The following is a 19,366-nucleotide window of genomic DNA, read 5'->3' on the forward strand; positions in this document are numbered from 1 at the left end:
CCCCGCGGAAAGCCTCGGCCGCGCGAGCTGCCCGTGGGCTGGCACCGGGCTCAGAAGGGGCTCGGGCCATGTCCCCGGGGGGCCCTCACCTGCTTTCCGCTCGCAGGACGCTTGCCCGCGCTGAAGACGAGGGAGGAAGGGGTGCTGTCCAAGACGCAGGATATCATCACGCACCTCAGGAAACAGGTGGGCTGGGGTCCGGCTTCTCCGGCCCTGCTGCGGCCGGCTGCCCTGTGGGGCTTGCTGCTGGGGTGCCGGCGGCTGGGAGAGGAGCCCCGGGCCAGGAAGACGCTGTTGTGAACGTCCCAGGCAGGCCCGGGGGGCTGCTCACCCTTGCCCTGGCTGCCAGGCGGTCCTGCGGGCAGGAGAGCTGCCCGGTCCCTGGGGGTGAGGGGACCAAAGGGGATCTGGGGACCGAGTGCTGCCAGCCCTGCCCTGGCCCATGCCCCCAGTCCGGGGCTGTGTTCCCTTTGCTGTTTCTGGCTGCAGGGTCTGATGCAAACATGATTTGGCTGTGGTGAAGTTGCGGGGGGGCTCCCTTCTCTAAGCAGACACCAAGGGCGGCCTGGCCCTGCAGCTTCACACTCTGGGGGTGCCCATACGTCACACAGACCCTGGCCTGCTGTCGAGCACGAGCCCACGGGCCATCCAGCCCTGGCTCACACTGCACTGTTGCCCACAGAAGTACAACGCAGACTACGATCTCTCGGCCAGGCAGGGGGCCGACACCCTCGCCTTCATGTGCCTGCTGGAGGAGAAGCTGCTGCCGGCACTGGTGAGTCTGCGGAGCAGCACTGCTGACGTGAGGCGGGCTGGGGGTGCTGCTGGGAGCCCAGGTCCGTGGTTGGGTGCGGTGGCACGGGGAGGGTGCACTGACAGGTGCCAGGCCAGCCAGATGGAGCCGTGGGCTGGGATGACAGTGCAGCGACATGGACAGGCTGAACCTGGGGGGGCTGGGAGCTGCCTCGGGCCTGCGCCAGGCAGAGAAGGCAGTCCTGGTCTCATCCTGCTGCTCCCACCACAGATCCACACGTTCTGGGTGGACGCCAAGAACTACGTGGAGCACACACGGAAGTGGTACGCAGAAGCCATCCCCTTTCCGCTCAACTTCTTTCTGCCCAACCGCATGCACAAGCAGCGCCTGGAGCGGCTGCAGCTGCTCTGCGGGGATGACTGCCTGGAAGACGAGGAGAGGCTAGAGAAGGTGGTGAGTGGGTGGGTCCCTGTACTGACTGTGGCCCATGCAGAGGTAGCTGGCCCTCCCTGGATAGGTGGTGTGGGGGGTCCCTGCCTGATCCCCAGCTGTGCAACGTGTGGGTCCAGGGCAGGGGGCAGAGCTCTCGGGTCCAGCCTGTCTCCCAGGAGGGTGCAACGTGGTGCTGTAGGCCAGAAGAGGAGACACTGAGGCTGGCCCCTGTGCTGGGGCGGGAGGTCAGCAGGGACACTGTCCATCCTGTTGGCTGGGCACACTCTAGCCTGGGGGGCAGGGGCAGGGGCAGGCACTGGGCTTGGTGCAGGGCATCACAGTGGCACTGCTCTCCTCATCTTGTAGCTGTACCACGAAGCCCGAGAGTGCCTGACACTCCTGTCCCAGCGCCTTGGGGCCCAGAAGTTCTTCTTCGGAGACTCGTAAGTGCTGGAGGGCGAGCTACTGGAGGGCATGGCCACGGGGCGGCAGCAGGCATAGGCAGCACTCTGAGCTGCAGGCATGGCTCGTCTGGAGTCCTGGCCTCCTTTAAATGGCAGCTTCCAAGGGAAGCTCTGAGCATCCACAAGAAACCTCAGGACCATCATGAGCGAAGTGGGGCTGAGCTGGGCAACACGGCTGCCCTGTGAGAACGTGCCTGGGGGCGGCCAGCAGAGCCATTCCTCACCACCTGTTAGGATGCCGCCATCCCAACGGGTCCCCTCCTCCCCTGTAAAACCACACCGAGCCCAGACCAGCCGTTCCCCCCACAGCAGCCGCGCCAGAGCCAGAGCCCTCAGAGGGCTGCCTTGTTTGCTCCGGCTTTAATGGCTCCATAACTGCCAGAGCCATAAACGGCTGTAGCTGAATGTGCCACTTATTCAGCTCAAAGGGGTGGCTGCAGTGAGCAGGAATTGCACGAGACAAACACATACTCACATGCTTGAAGAGAGCTGTTCCTGCCAGCCCTTGCTTTGGGTCCTGCTGGAAGAGGCTGCAAGCTCCTGGGGACTGTACCCCAGCCCTGTCCCCCAGAGAACTTCGCTGGAAGAGGCCAGGCTGCTGGGGGTGCCTGTGGTGGGACTAGAGTTGGTGTGAGCCCCCAGCAGCAGCAGGGGCAGCCCTCTGGTCCCTCAGTGACTGGGTGATGTGGGGAGATACGTAGGTGGATCCTCATGGCAGAGGGAGTGGGTCTGTGTCTGCAGGTGCCAGCAGCTTTGGGGTGGGCCGGCCAGGAGGGGCAACCAGATGTCAGCATGTGCTCTCTGTGCCTCAGGCCTGCTTCCCTGGACGCCTTCATCTTCAGTCACCTGGCACCACTGTTCAAAGCAAAGCTGCCCAATGGCAAACTGCAGCAGCACCTGAAGTCCCTGGAGAACCTGTGCAACTACTGCACCTCCATCCTGAGCCTCTACTTCCCCTGGGATGGTGGTAAGCAGCCGGGGACAGGAACCCTCCACCTCACTGCAGTGGAGGGAGGCCACGCAGTGCCTGTGCTGCATGGGCATGAAGTTTCTTGGGCACCCTGGCATCAGCCTGGCTGTGTGAAGCGTCAGGGGCACTGGCTCGCCTGAATTGCAGCCATTCTCTGCCCAGATGCTGCCTCAAGGGCACTGACTGTGGATGTCTCCTTGCCAGGCGATCCCCCGGCTACTGGTACCTGGACTTCGGGCCCTGAGGGCGGCGACTCCGAGGAAGATCCACACAAGCGGCGCAACCAGATCTTATCAGTGCTGGTGGCCCTGGGCGCCATGATCAGCTATGCCCTGCTGAGTGGCATCGTCTCTATCCAGCGGACAGAGCCTAGCCTGCCTGGCCACCGGCCTATCTCCCTGGAGGAGGAGGAGGAGGAGGAAGAGGAGTGAGGTGCTGGCCTCTGGCTGCTGCTCTCAGGGCTTTGGTTCTCACGGATTTGGTGTCACTTGAATGGACTCTTGTATGGCACTGGGCACCGCACACTGTGCTGGTCAAGGGCACGGTATGGTCCCAGTCCCCTCTGCATTCCTGAGTGGTGCCCAGCCGCCACCATCCATAGCGCCTGCGAGGTGCTGGGAGCCCCAATAAACCCACATTCTTTCTGCAGGGTATCTCTGCCGTCTTGTGTGGGACAGACCTTGTGCAGCGCAGTCCAGGGAGGGTGGAGCCACCCACCCACGTGTGGCCCTGCCGCGCTCTGTTGGCCTCCATGCATCCTCTGCCTTCGGCTGAAGTCTCCATACTGCCTCCTGCCCCTCCTTAACTGATTGCCCTTTCAGAAGGCAGCGTTGCCACATCCCTGCTCTCTGCCTTCCTGGTGGGTGCAGGCCACACTGGGGCTGGTGACCACTGCCACCAGCCTCCTGCCCGCTGGACGCTGGCTGTGCCTCGTTCTGCCTGCTCCATGCTGCAGGTGGCTGGGCCGGGGTCCCAGTGGTCCCAGGTTCGTCCAGCTGGCAGATGCAGTGCTTCTCCCTGGCACCTGTGACTGGAGGTGTGGGAGTGCCCTGGGGCAGCTCTGGAAGAGCGTGGGTGCCAGGGGCAAACCCAGGCTTGCCTGTGATCACAGGAGGCAGATGGGAGAGTGAGATTTCCCTGCTCCACTGCTGAGTCGTGGGTCCTGCCCTGACTGGCTCCACATGCCTACAGCAGCCACAGTGAGAGTCCCCCAACAGGACAGTGGCTGCCTCGTCCCAGTGCTCACTCCCAGGCCGAAGGAAGAAACCACCACAGATAAGCGACTCAGACTTGCTATGTGCCCTGAGCTCAGTGTTGCTGCTTCCTCAAGGCCGTTGCTCCCAGCTCAGCCTTCTACCTGCATAACTCAATGCTGGGCACACTCACGGCTGTTCTGGGGAATTAGTGCCTGAGTACGAAGCACCCGGCAAGCTGCCTCTGCAATACTGAAGGGAGCTGGCATGGCTGGGGGATGCATGTGCTTCCCCTCCTGGAGCTGGGCTGAGGCCGATCCCCGTCCTTTCCCCCTTCCTACAACCTGGGAGCCCCCAGGAGCATGAGAGGAGCAGGAAGCCCTTAACACCAGTCTTGCTGTCGCAGTGCAAGGAGCCTGGCCAGAGCCTCTGGCCTGTGGCTGTGTCAGGAATTCCTCTGGCAGCGGCAGCTCTGTTTGCATTCCTCGGCGGGAGTTCCTAGGCGCTGGCACTGCCAAGACCACGTAGGATGGGGAGCGCGGCTCCGACAGTTCTTGTGAGGGCAGCAGGACACAGTTGGGGCCATGATGAGCTCACCCTGGGTCCCGCGTGCACGGTGCTGCACATGCACAACAGCGCAGCCTCTCCCTTGCACAGTGCTCAGGGGATCGGGCAGAGCAGTCATGCTGCTGGGGGTGGACAGACAACCTGTTCCATGTGGCTGGGCTGCTCCTGGGGGGTTGCCCGGCCAGTGCTAGCTCATCCCCACCCACTCCCCCCTGCACCCACGCCTGGGCTCCTTGCTGCCGTGGGGACCCTACCGGAGGACGCTACTGGGACGTGCTTCCCCAGTGCTCAGGTTACCAGACTGCACGTGGAAAGCGGCCGGACTGCGGCTGACAGCTGGGCTGGGGCTGTTTGCGCTGGGGCGGGAGGGAGGTGCACACAGCCCTCCCTTGTTCTGCCCTGTGTAAACGCTCCCAGGAATCCTGGCCGTTGTGGCTGCCCCAGCCACTTTCCATGACATGCTTCCTGCGGGTTTGGCCGACTGGAGACTCGTGGCTGCTGGTCCTGGTGGCTTGGCCAGGACAGAAGCTCTCCTCCTGTGCCCTACAGAGCATCCCCCCCAGCCACGTGCTGGTCCTGGCATTGCCCTGACACCCAGCACTTGAAGGCAGAGACCCTAGCAGCCTCTGCAGAGCACAGCCAGGCCCTGGGGCGAGGGCTATGTGCCTTAAGTACCCCTGCCCAGACCCAGGCCCAGGGGGCATGTGCTGGCAGAGCCAGTGACTGCCCTGCTCCGACCCCAGCATGCCAGGCTCCTTTCCTGTTCTAGGCTCTGCTGAGCCTGGACGCAGTGCGTGGCGGCTGTGGGAGCCTTGGGCTGTTAAGAGTCCAACCCAGCCCAGCCCCAGGGGCCCACCCCAGAGCCAGCATTCGGCAGGGTTCGTCTGGGCGGGGGCTGGCCTCCGCACGCAGCCCCAGCCGCTCGCCTGGGGGGTCCCTTGGCTTGCCTGGCTTGCAGCAGGGCTGGCCCTGGCCCCAGGGGGAAGGATTCCCCTCCCCCCCAGGCTGCCCTGGATAACGTCACTTAGGAAGTATGTGCCTCATGCTCCAGCATGGGGGGAGCACGGCTGCCGCCAGCCCGGGGGATCTCGCTCCAGCATGAGAAACCACGGCGGCCCTGTTCTGTCTCCGGCCCTGGCCTTGGCCCCGGCCCGGCAAGCAAGGAGCGCTGACGTCAGGTCTCCAGGCGCATTCCCCGTCTGCCTGACTCCAGCCATCACCTTCCAGGCGGCCCTGCCCTAGCTACCCCCTCCCTGGCACTGGGAGCTGTGGGCAGGTGCCAGCTCCATGGAGAGGAGCTCCATTGCCCTCTCACTGACCATGAAACTGGCTAGGAGCATGGGTGGATGCAGCCTTGTAGAGGAAACCCAGCGACCAGCTAGCCAGGCCCAGCTCTAGCCTTCCAGCCATGCTGCCCCCACAGCTCAGCTGACCCCTGCATGCCCTGCACTCACAGCTGCAGCTGCAGCCCATGTATTGCCACCTGCCTGAACCCCTGGAGTGGCTGCAGAGGACCGAGGCCCTACGTGCAGTGCAAAAACCAGTTTATTTTATGAAAATGTCTAGAAAAGAGCGGGCGTTGTGGCCCTCACAGTTTAGAGCCCTCCTAGCAGCCCCCCCCTTGGTCATGCAGGCCCCCCACCTGTGGCCAGAAAGCTGACAGGTGACATGGCAGCTCTGTGGGGCCCATCCCCAAGCCCCTCCCTGGAGGGTCGGGGCAAATGTATTGAGGGGTTTCAGTGTAGGGGGGCACCTTTCTCCTCCCCCTGTGCCTGTGGACCCTGGGGGGGCCTTCCCGGGTCCCCTTTCTGCCGCATCCACAGGTAGGTCTGGACAGAGTCAGCTGGAGCCTTTGCCTCAATGAAGCCAATGCCAGGGTCAGAAATCACAAAGGATATGTCCATGGGGGTCCTGGGAGGAGCAGAGGCAGGTCAGACCCTCCCTTGGCAGCCAAGGCTGGTCTGAGCCCTCCCCACGCTCCCATCCAGGGCTCCCAGGCCCCATGCCGCTCACCTGTTCAGCACCACAACCACGGCGGCGCCATCAGGGCGCAGGAAGGCCGAATACTCCAGGTCGCACTGGTAGCACTTCTGCTCTGTGGCCAGCCCCACACGCTGCGAGCCCTCGGGCAGGAACTTGCTGCAGAAATAAGGACACAATCATAAGGGTAGAGATTGGGGGTGGGAGGTGCCCCAAACTAGCTGCTGAGGCCTGGCCTGGGCCCTGATACTGGGACCACATTTCATCCTGGGCACACAGAAGCAGCTGCATGTCTGCCCAAGCAGGGCCCCGGGGAGGTGGGTAGCAGGGTGGCCCTGGGATCTGCCGTGTCCCAACACACACCATCTGCACTGGGGCGCACGTGGCCTCACACATGGGAGTGCACCCAGCTAGTTGTGCACACGCCTCATCACACACGCGACCATGCTTGGCTTAGCACATGAGAGTCGTGAACTACCTGAAGTGGCCCATGTGGTAGAACATGGGCTGCTTGTAAAAGAGGTCCTTGCTGCTATCTATGATGATGGGGCTGTCCACGTAGTTCTTGCTCCAGTTGGGGCCACCCTCCAGGTCCAGCGCCAGGTTCCAGTCGGTCCAGCCCGTGACGTAGTTGTTCAGGTTCTGCAGGGGGTGACATTGGTGAAGGGCACTGCAGGGAGCTGAGCTCCTGCCCCCCTCCCTCAGCAGGGCACAGGCCACCTGTGCCAGGGCCTTACCGTCAGGATGCTGTGGCTGTACTTGCTGCCACGGTCCCAGCCCCCCAGAATCACCCGGGGCTCCCAGAAGTAGGAGCCTGCGGAGGCCTCGGTGGACAGGAGGTAGTAGTTGGGGAAGAGGTGGTGGGTCATGGACAACGTGAGGTCAATGGGTGCCAGGAAGTCCAGGTACCAGTGGATGCCAATGCCATTGATGTAGCTGGCGGCCACTGGGTCCTTGAGCACCTGTAGCATGGCACAGGGGGGTCACTAGGGCCCTGCCTCTCCCATCCCCACAGGGCTGGAAGGGCCGGGCCATGTGGGGTGTGGGGGAGCCCAGCAGGACCCAGCAGCACACAGACTCACCACCTCAGCCCAGTAGGGCAGCATCACACGCTGGTCATCGAGCATGATGAGCTGGATGCCCTTGTGCGAGCTGTTGGCCAGTGCGGGGCCCAGGTCATGGGCGATGAAGTCCCGCTGATGCTCAGGGGAGAAGCCCAGGCACTGGAAGGGGTAGAAGATGATCTCCCCGGCCGTGGGCTCATTCCCAGACGTCACTGCCCAGAATGTCAGGTTGTGCTTGGCATATTCGTCCAGGAACCTGGGGCAGCGCCGGACACGTGAGAAGTCATGGCCCCTCCTCAGGCCAGGCCCCCCAGCCTGGGGGCAGGGCCCAGCCCCACTGCAGCCCCCGGTCTAGCCATACCCCGAGACCCCCACCCCTGCCTCCACTAGGATGCCCCTCACTTGATGAAGTAGTTTGCCCAAGTCTTGTGGTACTTGTCTCCTGGCTTCCCCTTCAGCGTGCCCCTGCCAGTCATGGCCCCATTGGTCTTCATCCAGGTCGGGGAGGTCCAGGGGCTGGCGTAGAGCAAGACCGGCTTCCGCGACATGGCCTGCGCTTGCTGAAGGATCGGGATCTGCAGGGTGGGAGGCAGGGGCTTGCAAAGAGCCTGGGGCTGCGGGGTGGGGTTTTCCCCTGTCCCAGCCCCAGGCAGGGGCCTGAGACAGACAGGACCAGCCTCCTCCCTCCAGCGAGGCAGCAGTCAGGACCCCCAGGCTCCAGACATTTTTTTTTCATTTAAATTTTCCGTCTTCCAAGCCAAATTTGCCAAATCAATTCCAAAGCAGTCAGTCCAGAACCATAAGTGGTCCTACTACTGGCAAACACCCTCCACCCCCATGTGGGGCGTCAGATGTTTCCAAATCCTTTGGTGGGCATCCTACTTGAAGGTCCAAGCCTGGAGGCTTGGGCTTCAGACGCCCCCAAGTTTTGCTTGCCCTCAGCTATATGGCCACAAGAGCAAGCTAGAGAGGAGTCTCCCTTTTCCCTAAAGTGGGCATAAAGCCAAGACCTCCCACTCCAGCAGCTAAGTGGGAGGTTTACTACACATTAGCTTCGCAGGTACCATCCCCGTGCCAGGAGAGTGGTCTTCCCCAGGTGTGACTAGGAAGACTGCCTCGGTGGTCAGGGTGTTTCCCTTGCCAGGTAAGCTCAGACATCATGCTTGATCTGAGCCGAAAGGCCAAGAAGCAATACCCACGAAGGGCAGGAGGGAAAGGGGGACCCACAGGCTCCAGACATAAAGGCAGCAGCCCCTTCTCCATAGAGCGGGTCATGGCCACAGCTGGCTTGGCACTGCCTGGCCACGCTGCCTGGTCCGGCCCCACCAGGCCACGGGCAGCTCAGTCAGGCCATGGGGTCAGAGATGCCAGTGGGCAGGGCAGGCATGCCCAGCCCAGCCCAGCCCCACCAGGCTGCAGGGAACATCCCAAGCCAGGCTGGAGCATGGGAAAGCTGAGCAAACCTTTCCATCCTGCTCGAGGCCCCAGCCCTGCCCACCTTCATCTTGGTGTCCTCCTCAGTCAGGTTGAAGTGCTTGAGGGCGAAGTCCCCCCGCACATCCGCGTACGTGTAGAGGCGGACGGAGAAGTCACAGCTGGCCATGGGCACACGAACAAGGTTGTACTCGATGCCTGGGAGCAAGTGATCAGGCATTTGTGGCACCAGGGCTAGTGGCACCAGTTGCCAGGATGTTGGGGGCCCTTGTGCAGGCATGGCAGAGAGACGGCCACCAGCCAGGCTCCGTGCTCAGAGCGCAGCGCTCTGTGCTCAGTGCCTGGCAGCTGGGCTCTGCCGCCTGCACCCACCCAGGCAGCTGCAGCTGGGGCGCCCTCGCCCAGCCCATTCCAAAATACAGGGGTCTCCAGGTGGCACCTCAGAGCCCCTGGGGCACACGCCTGGCCCCGTGCCCCCGCCCTCCCCACACTCACCTTCCTCAGAGAAGTAGGACCGCAACAGCCTGTTCTGGGCCTCCTGGGACAGGGACAAGATGTTGATCGCGGCTGAGTCTGTGATGGAGCCGCCAAAGCCCTTCACCTTCTGGTACCGCTCCGTGGTGCTCAGGGTGAGACGGAAGCCTGCGGGGCAGAGCACGGCACTGCTCAGAGCCATCATGGGAACAGCCCCCAGCCCGGCCTGGCCCGTCCCCACACAGTACCTGGGGCCGTGAGGCTCCTCTGCACCCTGCCCTCGCTGCGCTCCAGCCGCTTGCCAGCTTTGCTGCTCTCGTACATGAGGAAGTTGCCGGCGGGCGGAAGGGTGACAGGGTCCAGCGTGTCGCAGTATGTGGCACTGCACTCGCACACTAGCGAGCCATGCCCAAAGTCACGGGGATTGCAGGGGTGGCTGCCTGCAGGGGAGGGAGAAGCCGAGGTGGTGGAGTGGCAGGGCCCAGAGCTGCGCGGTGCATGGGCATGGTGTCGATCATGTGCCCAACCCCAGGGCTCTGGCCTCCCCCAGACACCAATGCACCTCCAAGGGGACAGAGGTTGCTGTGCCCCGTCCTCACCCATAGCACTCACCTGCTGCTCCGAGAACCACCTGGACCAACAGGAGCCAGCCCAGGATGCCAGCACAGCCAGCCCACATGGCACCAACACTGCCTGCTCGACTCCCATGGCTGGGCCCTGTGCGTCTCATCGGCATCTGGAGCTGCGAGCGGGACAGGGACGGTGAGCGCAGAAGCCTCCTGGCCATGTGCAGCTCCTCCTGTTCCTGCCCAGCAGTGAGGGGTGGCAGGAGCAGAGCAAGATGGCCCAGCAGCACCCACGGCCCCCGCTGCCTTCCCCAGACTCCGCATGGCAGCTGCTCCTGCTCCACCTAAGCCGCGCCTGGCCCACGCCAGCCTTCCCTCACCCAGTGCCAGCGGCATTCCCAGCCCTCCACACCCACTCTCTCTGCCCCACCCAGCGCTGCTCCACTCCCTCTCACCCATTGCAGCTTCTCCTCCCCTTCTCCGTCCACACACCCAACTGTGGGGCAGGGCAGGACGGCGCCTCCCCGACCCCATGGGCAGCAGTACTGCAGGGTCCACAGCCGCGCTCTGCTCAACAGGCAGATGCTACTGAAGCCTTGGCTCAGCTGCTTGCTCCCCACCGTGGCCCCAGACAGTGCCTGCAGCCAGCCCCTCTGCAGGGCATGCTGCCCCTGGTGCCACTGCCCTGATACCCGCAGCCAGTGCACGCCTGGGCAGGCCCCATGCAGCACAGGTAAGTGCCGCAGGAGCTTGTTGGGCAGCTCGGCTCACTGGGAGATGTGCTGGGGAGGACAAGAATGGGGGATTGCGCAGAGCAGCCCCTCCAGCTGGGCCCAGATGCAGAGCAAGGCAAGCAGCCAGCTGCAGCCTCAGGGAATAGAGGGAGCAGGGGCCAGGTGGGCAGAGGCAGGCGCAGCCCCATAGCTCTTGGGGCTGAGCAGGGAGCTTGGGGCTGGTGTGACATGTCCAGTCCCACTGCATGCCTTCGCTTAGAGAACGGGCATGCTCTCTCTCTGCCGGCACTTGCCCCCCACCCGCCTTGTCTCCCCCTGTCCTGCAGGCTCAGTGCCCAACATCCCACTAGCACCAGCCAGAGGAACATGGCATCCTTTGCACCCCCAGAACCTGTCACCCCCCCCACCCCCCGTCCCATCTGTGGCCCCCAGCCCAATCATACCTGCTGCCTGCCTGGAGCACGAGCCCAGTCACCTGCCAGCCTGGAACAGCCCCTGGCCACAGACCGGAGCCCCGGGCCCCCAGCAGCAGCTCAGCCAGTGGCAGAAGGCGAGGGGTGGTGCACCTGCCTTATAGGAGGCAAGAGCTCCTTGCACAGCAGGAAGGCAAGTCCTGGCGAGCCTCGGCTCTGAGCCGGTTTTCAGGGCTCCTCTGGGCGGGGGAGGAGGTTTTGCAATGTGTGCTCCAGGCTTTTTGGACCTCGCTTACCATGCAGTGTGCACCAGACCCCCCACCCTCCGATGCCGGAGCCAAAGTCTCTTTTCCCAGGACAGCTGTGCCTCAGGCCTGGGAGCAGGTTCTCCACGCCCCGCGCAGGCTATTACAGGGTTTTACCACTGCCAGTCACACCTGCAGCTCCTGCTTCTCCCCTTGCAACACGGAGCCTTCCCTTCCACGGGTGACCACACCACAGGACTGTCCCCTGCACCACCGTGGCTTCCATGAGGCTGCCACAGCTGGGGACCACGGGGCCCATTGGTCCTTGTTGGGGCCTGGGTAAGGGCCGTGGCTCCTGGGGTTTTCAATGAAGCCTGTGCCCCCTCCACTCCATGCGCAATTCGGCCTAGACAGCAGAGGGAATGCAAGGCCGTGCACCACAGGGCTCAGCGCCGCCAGGCATCAGCAGCACCATGGGGCTCCTATCCCTGCGCCTACGCTCCGGCACCTCATACAAGGACAGTCCAGCCCTCTCCGCCCTGTAGCACCAGCTGCCCTGAGCTCCCCCAGGCCAGCGTGAGCAGAGCTGGTAACACCAGAACTGGTGCAAATTGCTGCCGCACACATCTGTGCAGGATCTTTCCAGGTGTGCTCTCCTGTGGTGCTAGGGCCTACAATGCTCAGGGAGGCCCTGCACGTAGCTCGTCGCCTTTACGGGGCAGAGGGACATGGGCTTGGGACACATGCAGCCGCGGCACAACCAGGCTCCTGGGAGAGGAAGGATGCTGCAGCTCCAGTCCAGCAGTGCTGCGCCGGGGGACTCTCCCCTCCATTCTTCCGAGCTGCTGCTCCCGGGGAGAGGCTGGGCTGCCCCACTTGGCACGGTCACGCAGGGGGAGCTGAGCACTTGGGGCACGAGGCCAAGAAGAGCTACAGCCCTGTGAGCTCCTTGTGCTCTCAGTGCACTGCATCGCCCCACCCCTGCCTGAGACACACTAGCCGGGCGGCGCCCCCCAGGTGGCTGCAGCTGCATCACAGGGCAGACATTACCCTCCCCCCGACTGCGACTTGAGCCCTGGGGGAGATGGGGAATGGGCATCACTGCAGTGGTTGTGGAAGGGAATTAGGGTGGGCAGGCACCTGCGTGGCCCCAAATTCTTATCTGGGCACCTGCTCATTTGGGCCTTAGGAGGATCTGGCTGGAGAGGAGAGAGGGAGCATGGGCAGGGATCACACAGGGGCACCCCAACCCAGGCTGGAGCCCACAATGGATGGGGGATGCTGGGTGCACCAGGCTCTCCTTGTGCCTTGGACTCTGGATGTGCCTGGCAGCCTGGTTCAGCTGGATCAAGATACTGTCCTACCCTGGGGGAGACAGAGCCCTGCCCTGGGCTCCGCCATTAGGGATGGGAGATGCTGCTGCACTCCCCTCCCGTGTCCCAGCCTGGCAGGATCTTCGCGCTGCTCTGCTTCCCTGGTGCGGTGCTGGAGGCCTTAACTCATCGTAGGCAGCTGAGTTAGGAACGGGGGTGGCAGGTGCCTGCCTGGGGCCTGTTGGGACTTGGAGATGGGCTTGGAGGAGCTGCAGGAAGCACCTCCCACGGCAGCTGGAGCCTGCTCAGGGGTTGAGGATGGGCCTGTGGCCAGGGCACACCCTGATGCTGTGGGGGGACCCTGGCCTCCCCATCCACCCATTGGAAAGGCCTGGGGGTCGGAGGCCAGGCCTCAGAGCAGGCTAGTTCACCTAGCTGGGCTGGGAGAGGCTGACACAACCCCTCTGCGTCTACCGTGGCCTCACCCACCCATTGCGGCTGTGCTGTCCCGCTGGTGTCCCATAGGCACAGTGCTGCACAGCATGGTGCAGGCAGCTGCGCCCGTGACCAGCGAGTGCCTGCACTGCAGAGCTCCAGGCTGCAGCGGTAACAGCCCAGGGCCAGCATAGGGCCTACGTTCAGCCTCTCGGACCCCCTCTGCCTCCCCCAAGGTCACCCTTGCACCACAGCTGGGCTTCCTGGGATCTGTCACCGTCCCTGCCTGGAGCCCAGCCTCACTGCAGGAAGCTGCTCAGCATTGTGCACTGCCAGAGCCACTGCACCCCCTGCTGGGCCAGTGCTGCTGCAGCAGGGCAGTGGTGCCAGCAACCTGCAGGCCCAGCTGTAGCGGGGTGGTGGATGTGCAGCAGGGTCCTCAGGGCCCCAGGCAGGCAGCCCCAGCAGGGCAGGGAGCCCGGACCCCCAGCCAGGGCCCCTCCCCCCCACTACTTACCGCTGCGGCTCTGGACTGGGACAGGGAGTGGCTGGCAGGCAGGCCTGTCTGGGAAGGGGCCAGGGGGCTTCATTCTGCTTCAGGAAAGCAAAACCGACAATCCCAGAGAAGGCAGACCCTGCCGGCTCTGAACAGACTGGGGTGGGAGTGCGTTGCATTTGCCCTAGTGCTGTTCACCTTGCCCACGGCTCACTGTGGGCAGCAGTGGCTGAACGGACACACTTGTGTCTTGACTTTGGCTCTGCCGCGCTGGGGTGCTGGGCCCCTGCAGCCACCACCTCTGCAGTAGCTCCGCTTCAGCCAGCTCTTCACCAGCTGCCTGCTCGTTAGGAAGGGTCACTGAAGAGGAGCAAAGCAAGAACCTAAGGGAGAATCCTACAAGCCTGATAGTGCTGCCACGACCCATGCCCCCATCTCCCAGCCTCTGGACAATGCACCCCGGTGCACCCTCCACCCAACACATCCACAGAGCCCCCCACAACAGCTGGGGCATGCATGACACTGCCCTGCCCCCATGTGCCACTGCGTGTTTCCTGCCCTCACATGCATGCCCAGAGGTGGCTCACGAGTGCACCACTATCTAGTGCTGTAGCTCGCACAGCCCTGGCTTACCCAGTGCTCACCAGGAGCCATGGCCAGGCCACCCAGGCTCTGGGGCAGCTCTTGGTGTTCATACTGCCTGAGTGAGAGCCTTTCCATGGAGGCCAGGCCTCAGGTTGTGCAGGGTACCGACAGGCCCCCCTGGCGTGGGCCCCACCCACGCACCCCTGCCCAGCTTAGCTGGAGCAGCAGCCACTGACGTTTACCACTGCAGACTGCCATAAGCACAGAGCTGGGCTCATACCTGCATCTCTGTGAGAGATGGGACTTCAGCCCAGCAGTAGCCCCCAGATCCACCCAAAGACCTCTCGAGACTGCAGACCAGAGGACATCGACTGGTGTGCGGCTGTGCAAGCCAGGCTGTGTGCCCCTGCCCACACTGGCACCAACATGCTGCCACAAGAGCAATGGGCTCTTGTAATGCCTGGCTTGGGCAGAGAGCCCTATGCTCCCAGCAGAACAGCAGCTCGGACAGGGAGGGAGTTGCCCCTTCTGCCCTGGCCAGGGCCGACGCAGAGCAGGCCGATGCCCAGACGCACGCAGATGCCCATGCGTCATTAGCATGTTTATTTCCATTTAAACAGTAGTCAAAGGCACCTGTGCTGGGTGCCGGCATCCTGATGCCCCCATGTGTCCAAGCCCAATGAGCCAGCAGGGCTCCTGGTCATAAGGGTGACCGCTCCCTGGGTTTGTCTAGGGCAACCAAGGGGCCAGGGACCCACTCTGGGGGAGGCACCTGCACCTGCCATGCAACCCCCCTGGTGCCATCAGCAGCGGCCAGATCCTCTTCTTGCCACACAGGGAAGCTTATGGATGCTGGTGGCCAAGGCCTTCTCTCGCCGGGCTCTCAGGCCCAGTCACCTCCGCCTCCACAGGTAGGTCTGGATAGACTGAGCCGGAGATGTGGCTTTGATGACATGGCCATTGTCCACCAGCCTGAAATCCACACTGCTCAGCGACCTGCAGGGAAAGAGGAAGGGGTAGGGTCGGGTGAGACCTGCACAATGACGAGCAAGGATGAGCCACATGCCTTAGGCTCAGGGTCCAGTGACAGATTCCCGCTGGCTCCAGCATTTGGGGGTCAGCACCCCCCTTCCTCCCCAAATGCCCTGAGTTGTGTGCAACAGGCCTGGAGTGGAGGCACAATGGCCCAGGGACCCGCAGGAGAAGCCCAGAGCAATGCCACAATGGACCCCAATGGCATTCCAATGGGACTCCAGCAGCCCCCCAAGCTCCTCACTGCACAGACCACAGGCAGGGGTGGATGTCCCCTCCTCGCCTGCAAGGAGCCACAGCACCAGCCTCAGGCTGCCAACCCAGGTTGCTGTTCCTGCGGAAGCTATCGTTAGCCTTAGTCTTTCCCCACTCTCCACAAAGGCCAGATCCAGGTCCCAAGCCCTGGGCTCCCACCTTGGTACTGCTGGTCAGGACATGATCCCCTGCTCGCTGCCAGCCATGCCACTCACCTGTTCAGGATCACGACAACAGCGGCGCCATCGGGGCGCAGGAAGGCCGTATATTCTAGGTTGCACTTGGATGAACTGGAGGCAACAAGCCCCACGCGCTGTGAGCCCTCAGGAATGAACTTGCTGCAGAGAGAAGGACAATGCTATGAGCGCTGGGAGGGGAGAGGCAGCCCCAAGACTAAGCTGGTGCAACACAGAGCCCAGAGATACGTGCCACAGGGTCACTGCCTCCCAGGAGGCTGCCGTGACTGGCTACAGGAGGCGCAGCAGTGTCCCACCTGAAGTGCCCCATGTGGTAGAACATGGGCTGCTTGTAGAAGATGTTTTCTCGGCTGTCAACTATGATGGGGCTGTCCACGAAGTTCTTGACCCAGTTGGGGCCACCCTCCAGGTCCAGCGCCAGGTTCCAGTCGGTCCAGCCCGTGACGTAGTTGTTCAGGTTCTGCGGGGAGTGGGGCAGGGGGCTCAGTGCAGGCAAGGATTGGGGGGATGCACACCCACTCCCAAGGCCGGGAGCACCATGTGTAGGCACTGAGGGGCCTTACTGTCAGGATGCTGTGGCTGTACATGTTCCCCCGGTCCCAGCAGCCCAGAAAGACACTTCTCTCCCAGAACTTGGAGCCAACACAGGCTTCAGTGGCCAAGATGTAGTAGTCAGGGAAGACGAGGTGGGTAGTTAGCACGGTGTCCTTGATGGGTGCCAGGAAGTCCAGGTACCAATGGATGCCAATGCCGTTAATGTAGCGAGCAGCCCGCTCATCCTCCAGCACCTGTGCAGGGAGGAGAAGAGAAATCACCCACCAGCCAACACTTCCTAGACTGAGAGCAAGGGCTGTGGCAGGGCAGAGACTCACCACTTTGGCCCAGTGAGGGAGATGGATGCGGTTGTCATCAAGCATGATGAGCTGGATGCCCTTGTGCGAGCTGTTGGCCAGCGCTGGGCCTAGGTCGAGGGCGATGAAGTCCCGCTGCTGCTCGGGGGTGAAGCCCAGGCATTGGAAAGGGTAGTTTCTGATCAGACCGGCCGTGGGCTCGTTCTGCGCCGTCACCGCCCAGAACGTCAGGTTGTGCTTGGCGTATTCGTCCAGGAACCTGGGGCAGCACTGGAGACATGAGCATTCCTGGCCTCGCCTCGGACCAGGCCCCCCAGCCTGGGGACAGGGCCCAGCCCCACTGCAGTTTTATGGACAACCCTGGGGTTCCCCTCACCTGACAAAGTACTTGGCCCAGGTTTTGTGGTACTTGTCACCTGCACTGCCCTTCAGACTGCCCTTCCCCTTCACGTCTCCATTGGTCTTCAACCAAGTCGGGGAGGTCCAGGGGCTGGCGTACAGTGAGATCGGCCGCTTGGACATGGCCTTTGCCCGCTGCACCACTGGGATCTAAGGAGACCACAGAGGGGGCCAGCTTGGTGTGGGCCATGGCGGGAACTACCTGCCTGACCCTGGCCCCAGCCCCCAGGCCAGCAGTCCAAGAGGCTCCCTCTCACAGCTCCTCAGCATCCCAGACGTAGTGGGATAGACCAGCCCATCTGGCACTCACTTGTGCTCAGGGGTCACCTTAGCTGTGGGGGCTGCTTGCACATGTCTTCCTCTCAGCACCTCCAGTTGGGCAGGTTCCAGGTACCCGCAGGGTTTGGATGTTGCACAGGGAGGGTCCCTTGGTGGGGAGCAGGGCCAGGGGACCACCATGCACTGGGGACCCCAGGAAGTGGCTCTTCTGCTGGCCAGAATGAATGCCTAACACCCCTGCCAGTGTCAGGGGGCAGCACTTGCTGCCCTGGATCACACCACAACAGCAGGAAAAGCCCTGGGAGCTTGGCTAGAACGCAGTGTAGCACCTCCCTGCCCCCTCCCACCTCCCCCAGGTCCTCCACTCCCCACACCAACACCAACACCCAGCCCCCCGGGTACTGCTCACTTTCAGCTTTGTATCCTCATGCGTCAGATGGAAGTGCACGAGATCATAGTCGTACGGGACATCATCGTACGAGTAGGGGTAGACGGAGAAGTCGCAGCTGGCCATGGGCATGCGGATGAGGTTGTACTCAATGCCTGGGGGCAGGAATGGGGTCATGGGGCCGGGGGAGCAAAGATGTCCCAGCCCACAGCCCCAGTGCCCAGCTCCCCCAGGCAGAAAGGTAAGGACATCAAATGCAGATATCTCCCCCTGGCTGCCTCAGCCCTTGCCCCAGTATTCACCTTCCTCGGAGAAGTAGGACCGCAGCAGGCTGTCCTGGACCTTCGGGGACAGGGACAGGATATTGATTGCGGCTGAGTCCGTGACAGAGCCGCCGAAGCCCTTCACCTTCTGGTACCGCTGCACCGTGTCCAGGGTCAAGACGAGACCTGCAGGGCGGAGCGCAGCACTACTCAGGGCAAGGCAGCCGTGAGCACGGGCACAGGAACAGCGCCCCAGCCCAGCCCAATGCCCTGGTCCCCAGCCCTGGCACGGTACCTGGGGCCCTGAGGTTCCTCTGCACCTTGCCCTCGCTGCGCTCCAGTCGCTTGCCAGCCTTGCTGCTCTCGTACTTGACAAAAGTACCCACAGGTGAGAGAGTGACAGGGTCCAACATGTCGCAGTACGTGGCATTGCACTCACACACCATGAGGTTCTTTCCAAAGTACTTGGGACTGCAGGGACTGCTGCCTAGGGTGGGGCAGGGAGAGGGTCACGTAGGGACAGGGCAGGCAGGAGGCCCTGGGGACAAGTCTGGGCTTCCCCACAACTTCTCGTAGAGCAGTGGTTTTCACCCCGTGGTCCACAGACCTCTAGGGTCTGCAGACCACGTCTCAGGCAGGGGCGGGGAAAACATGTCCTGGGGCCCCTAAAGCATTTAGAAAATTAATATTTATCTGCCCCACCTCCCTGTCATGCGGCCCTTGATGGCTTGCCAAAACTCAGTAAGTGGCCCTCTGCCTGAAATAATTGCCCGCCCCAGTCTAAGGGTGACTGTGGTCAGTCAGAAGAATGTGAACACCCATGCTTTCAGTTCAAAGAGGTCTGCCGCTCCATAAACAATTTTTTTAGGTGTCCACAAATTGAAACAAGATTGAGGAACACTGTGGCAAGGATCTCCTGCCCTGCCCTTGAGCTTGGTGGATGCGCCGAAGCGAGTCCCCTCCTGCTGGAAGCACTGGGCTGCCCTGGAGCCTCGTACCCAGGGCTCCGGTGCAGGTGCACCCCAGCGCAACCCTCTCAGGGTCCCCTGCAGCGACTCCTGTCCCGCGGCTCTCCCGCAGCACTCACCTGCCACTGCGTGGATCAGCAGGAGCCAGCCCAGGACGCGGACACAGTCAGCCCACATGGCGCCAACGCTGCCTGGTTGCCCTTAACGGCTGGGCCCTGCGTCGGTGAGCAGCACCCGGAGCTGCGAGCAGGAAGGGAGGTGAACGTGGGCTGCTCCAGCCCCAGCGATGCCCACGCGGCCTGGCCCAGCGGCGAGGGGTGTCGGGAGCGGGGCTGCTGCGTCCTCTCGTCCCTAGGAAGCAGTCCGGCCTCCCTGCAGCCTCCACTACGGCTGGGTCAACCCCGCGCCTGCCCACACCTGGCTCTCGCCTGGTTTTTAAGCAATACCTCAATCCTAATCCCTGTGTCACCTGATCACACCCTCCCTAGGGGCTGTGTCATTTCCTCCTCCACCTGCCCCCGGCCTGATGCCTGGCGCCCTACCAGGGCCCCTGCACTGCCCCTTGCCCAACCGCCCCAGCGCCTGTCGCAAGAGCCCGGCCCGGGGGCCGCTGCC

The 19,366-nt window shown here is 63.0% G+C and overlaps 2 protein-coding genes and 1 long non-coding RNA gene across 4 annotated transcripts in view; 1 reads left to right on the plus strand and 2 right to left on the minus strand.

Annotated features, from left to right (window-relative positions):
- The window catches only part of MTX1 (metaxin 1), a 5,367-nt gene extending 2,094 nt beyond the window's left edge, over positions 1-3,273 (plus strand). The window contains exons 2-7 of the mRNA XM_019556730.1: positions 13-186; positions 683-775; positions 1,025-1,204; positions 1,553-1,629; positions 2,463-2,617; positions 2,825-3,273. Coding sequence (XP_019412275.1) covers positions 13-186; positions 683-775; positions 1,025-1,204; positions 1,553-1,629; positions 2,463-2,617; positions 2,825-3,051 — 906 coding nt within the window. The 3' untranslated portion in view covers positions 3,052-3,273. The remainder of the gene's footprint in view (positions 1-12; positions 187-682; positions 776-1,024; positions 1,205-1,552; positions 1,630-2,462; positions 2,618-2,824) is intronic.
- Positions 3,274-5,014: 1,741 nt separating this feature from the next.
- The window catches only part of LOC109324802, a 21,885-nt gene continuing 7,533 nt past the window's right edge, over positions 5,015-19,366 (minus strand). Inside the window, exons 2-3 of the long non-coding RNA XR_002105011.1 lie at positions 19,264-19,274; positions 5,015-5,026 (exon numbers count right to left, since the gene is read on the minus strand). This is a non-coding gene — a long non-coding RNA (uncharacterized LOC109324802). The remainder of the gene's footprint in view (positions 5,027-19,263; positions 19,275-19,366) is intronic.
- On the minus strand, positions 5,908-19,328 carry GBA (glucosylceramidase beta). 2 transcript variants are annotated; one of them, XM_019556863.1, is made up of 11 exons: positions 11,076-11,486; positions 9,945-10,074; positions 9,581-9,772; positions 9,354-9,500; positions 8,923-9,056; positions 7,827-7,999; positions 7,443-7,680; positions 7,098-7,322; positions 6,839-7,002; positions 6,394-6,519; positions 5,908-6,291 (listed from the first exon to the last, which is right to left on the minus strand). In XM_019556863.1, exons 2-11 carry the CDS (start codon positions 10,066-10,068, stop codon positions 6,117-6,119), a joined length of 1,698 nt encoding a protein of 565 aa, XP_019412408.1. In that variant the 5' UTR covers positions 10,069-10,074; positions 11,076-11,486; the 3' UTR covers positions 5,908-6,116. The 2 variants fall into 2 exon arrangements, with proteins under 2 accessions (XP_019412408.1, XP_019412409.1); XM_019556864.1 differs by lacking the exons at positions 5,908-6,291; positions 6,394-6,519; positions 6,839-7,002; ... (6 more) ...; positions 9,945-10,074; positions 11,076-11,486 and adding exons at positions 14,710-15,115; positions 15,622-15,744; positions 15,900-16,063; ... (5 more) ...; positions 18,079-18,270; positions 18,871-19,328.

Source organism: Crocodylus porosus, unplaced genomic scaffold (assembly GCF_001723895.1).
Source record: "Crocodylus porosus isolate Cpor-Errol unplaced genomic scaffold, CroPor_comp1, whole genome shotgun sequence".
Taxonomy (NCBI): Eukaryota; Metazoa; Chordata; order Crocodylia; family Crocodylidae; genus Crocodylus; species Crocodylus porosus.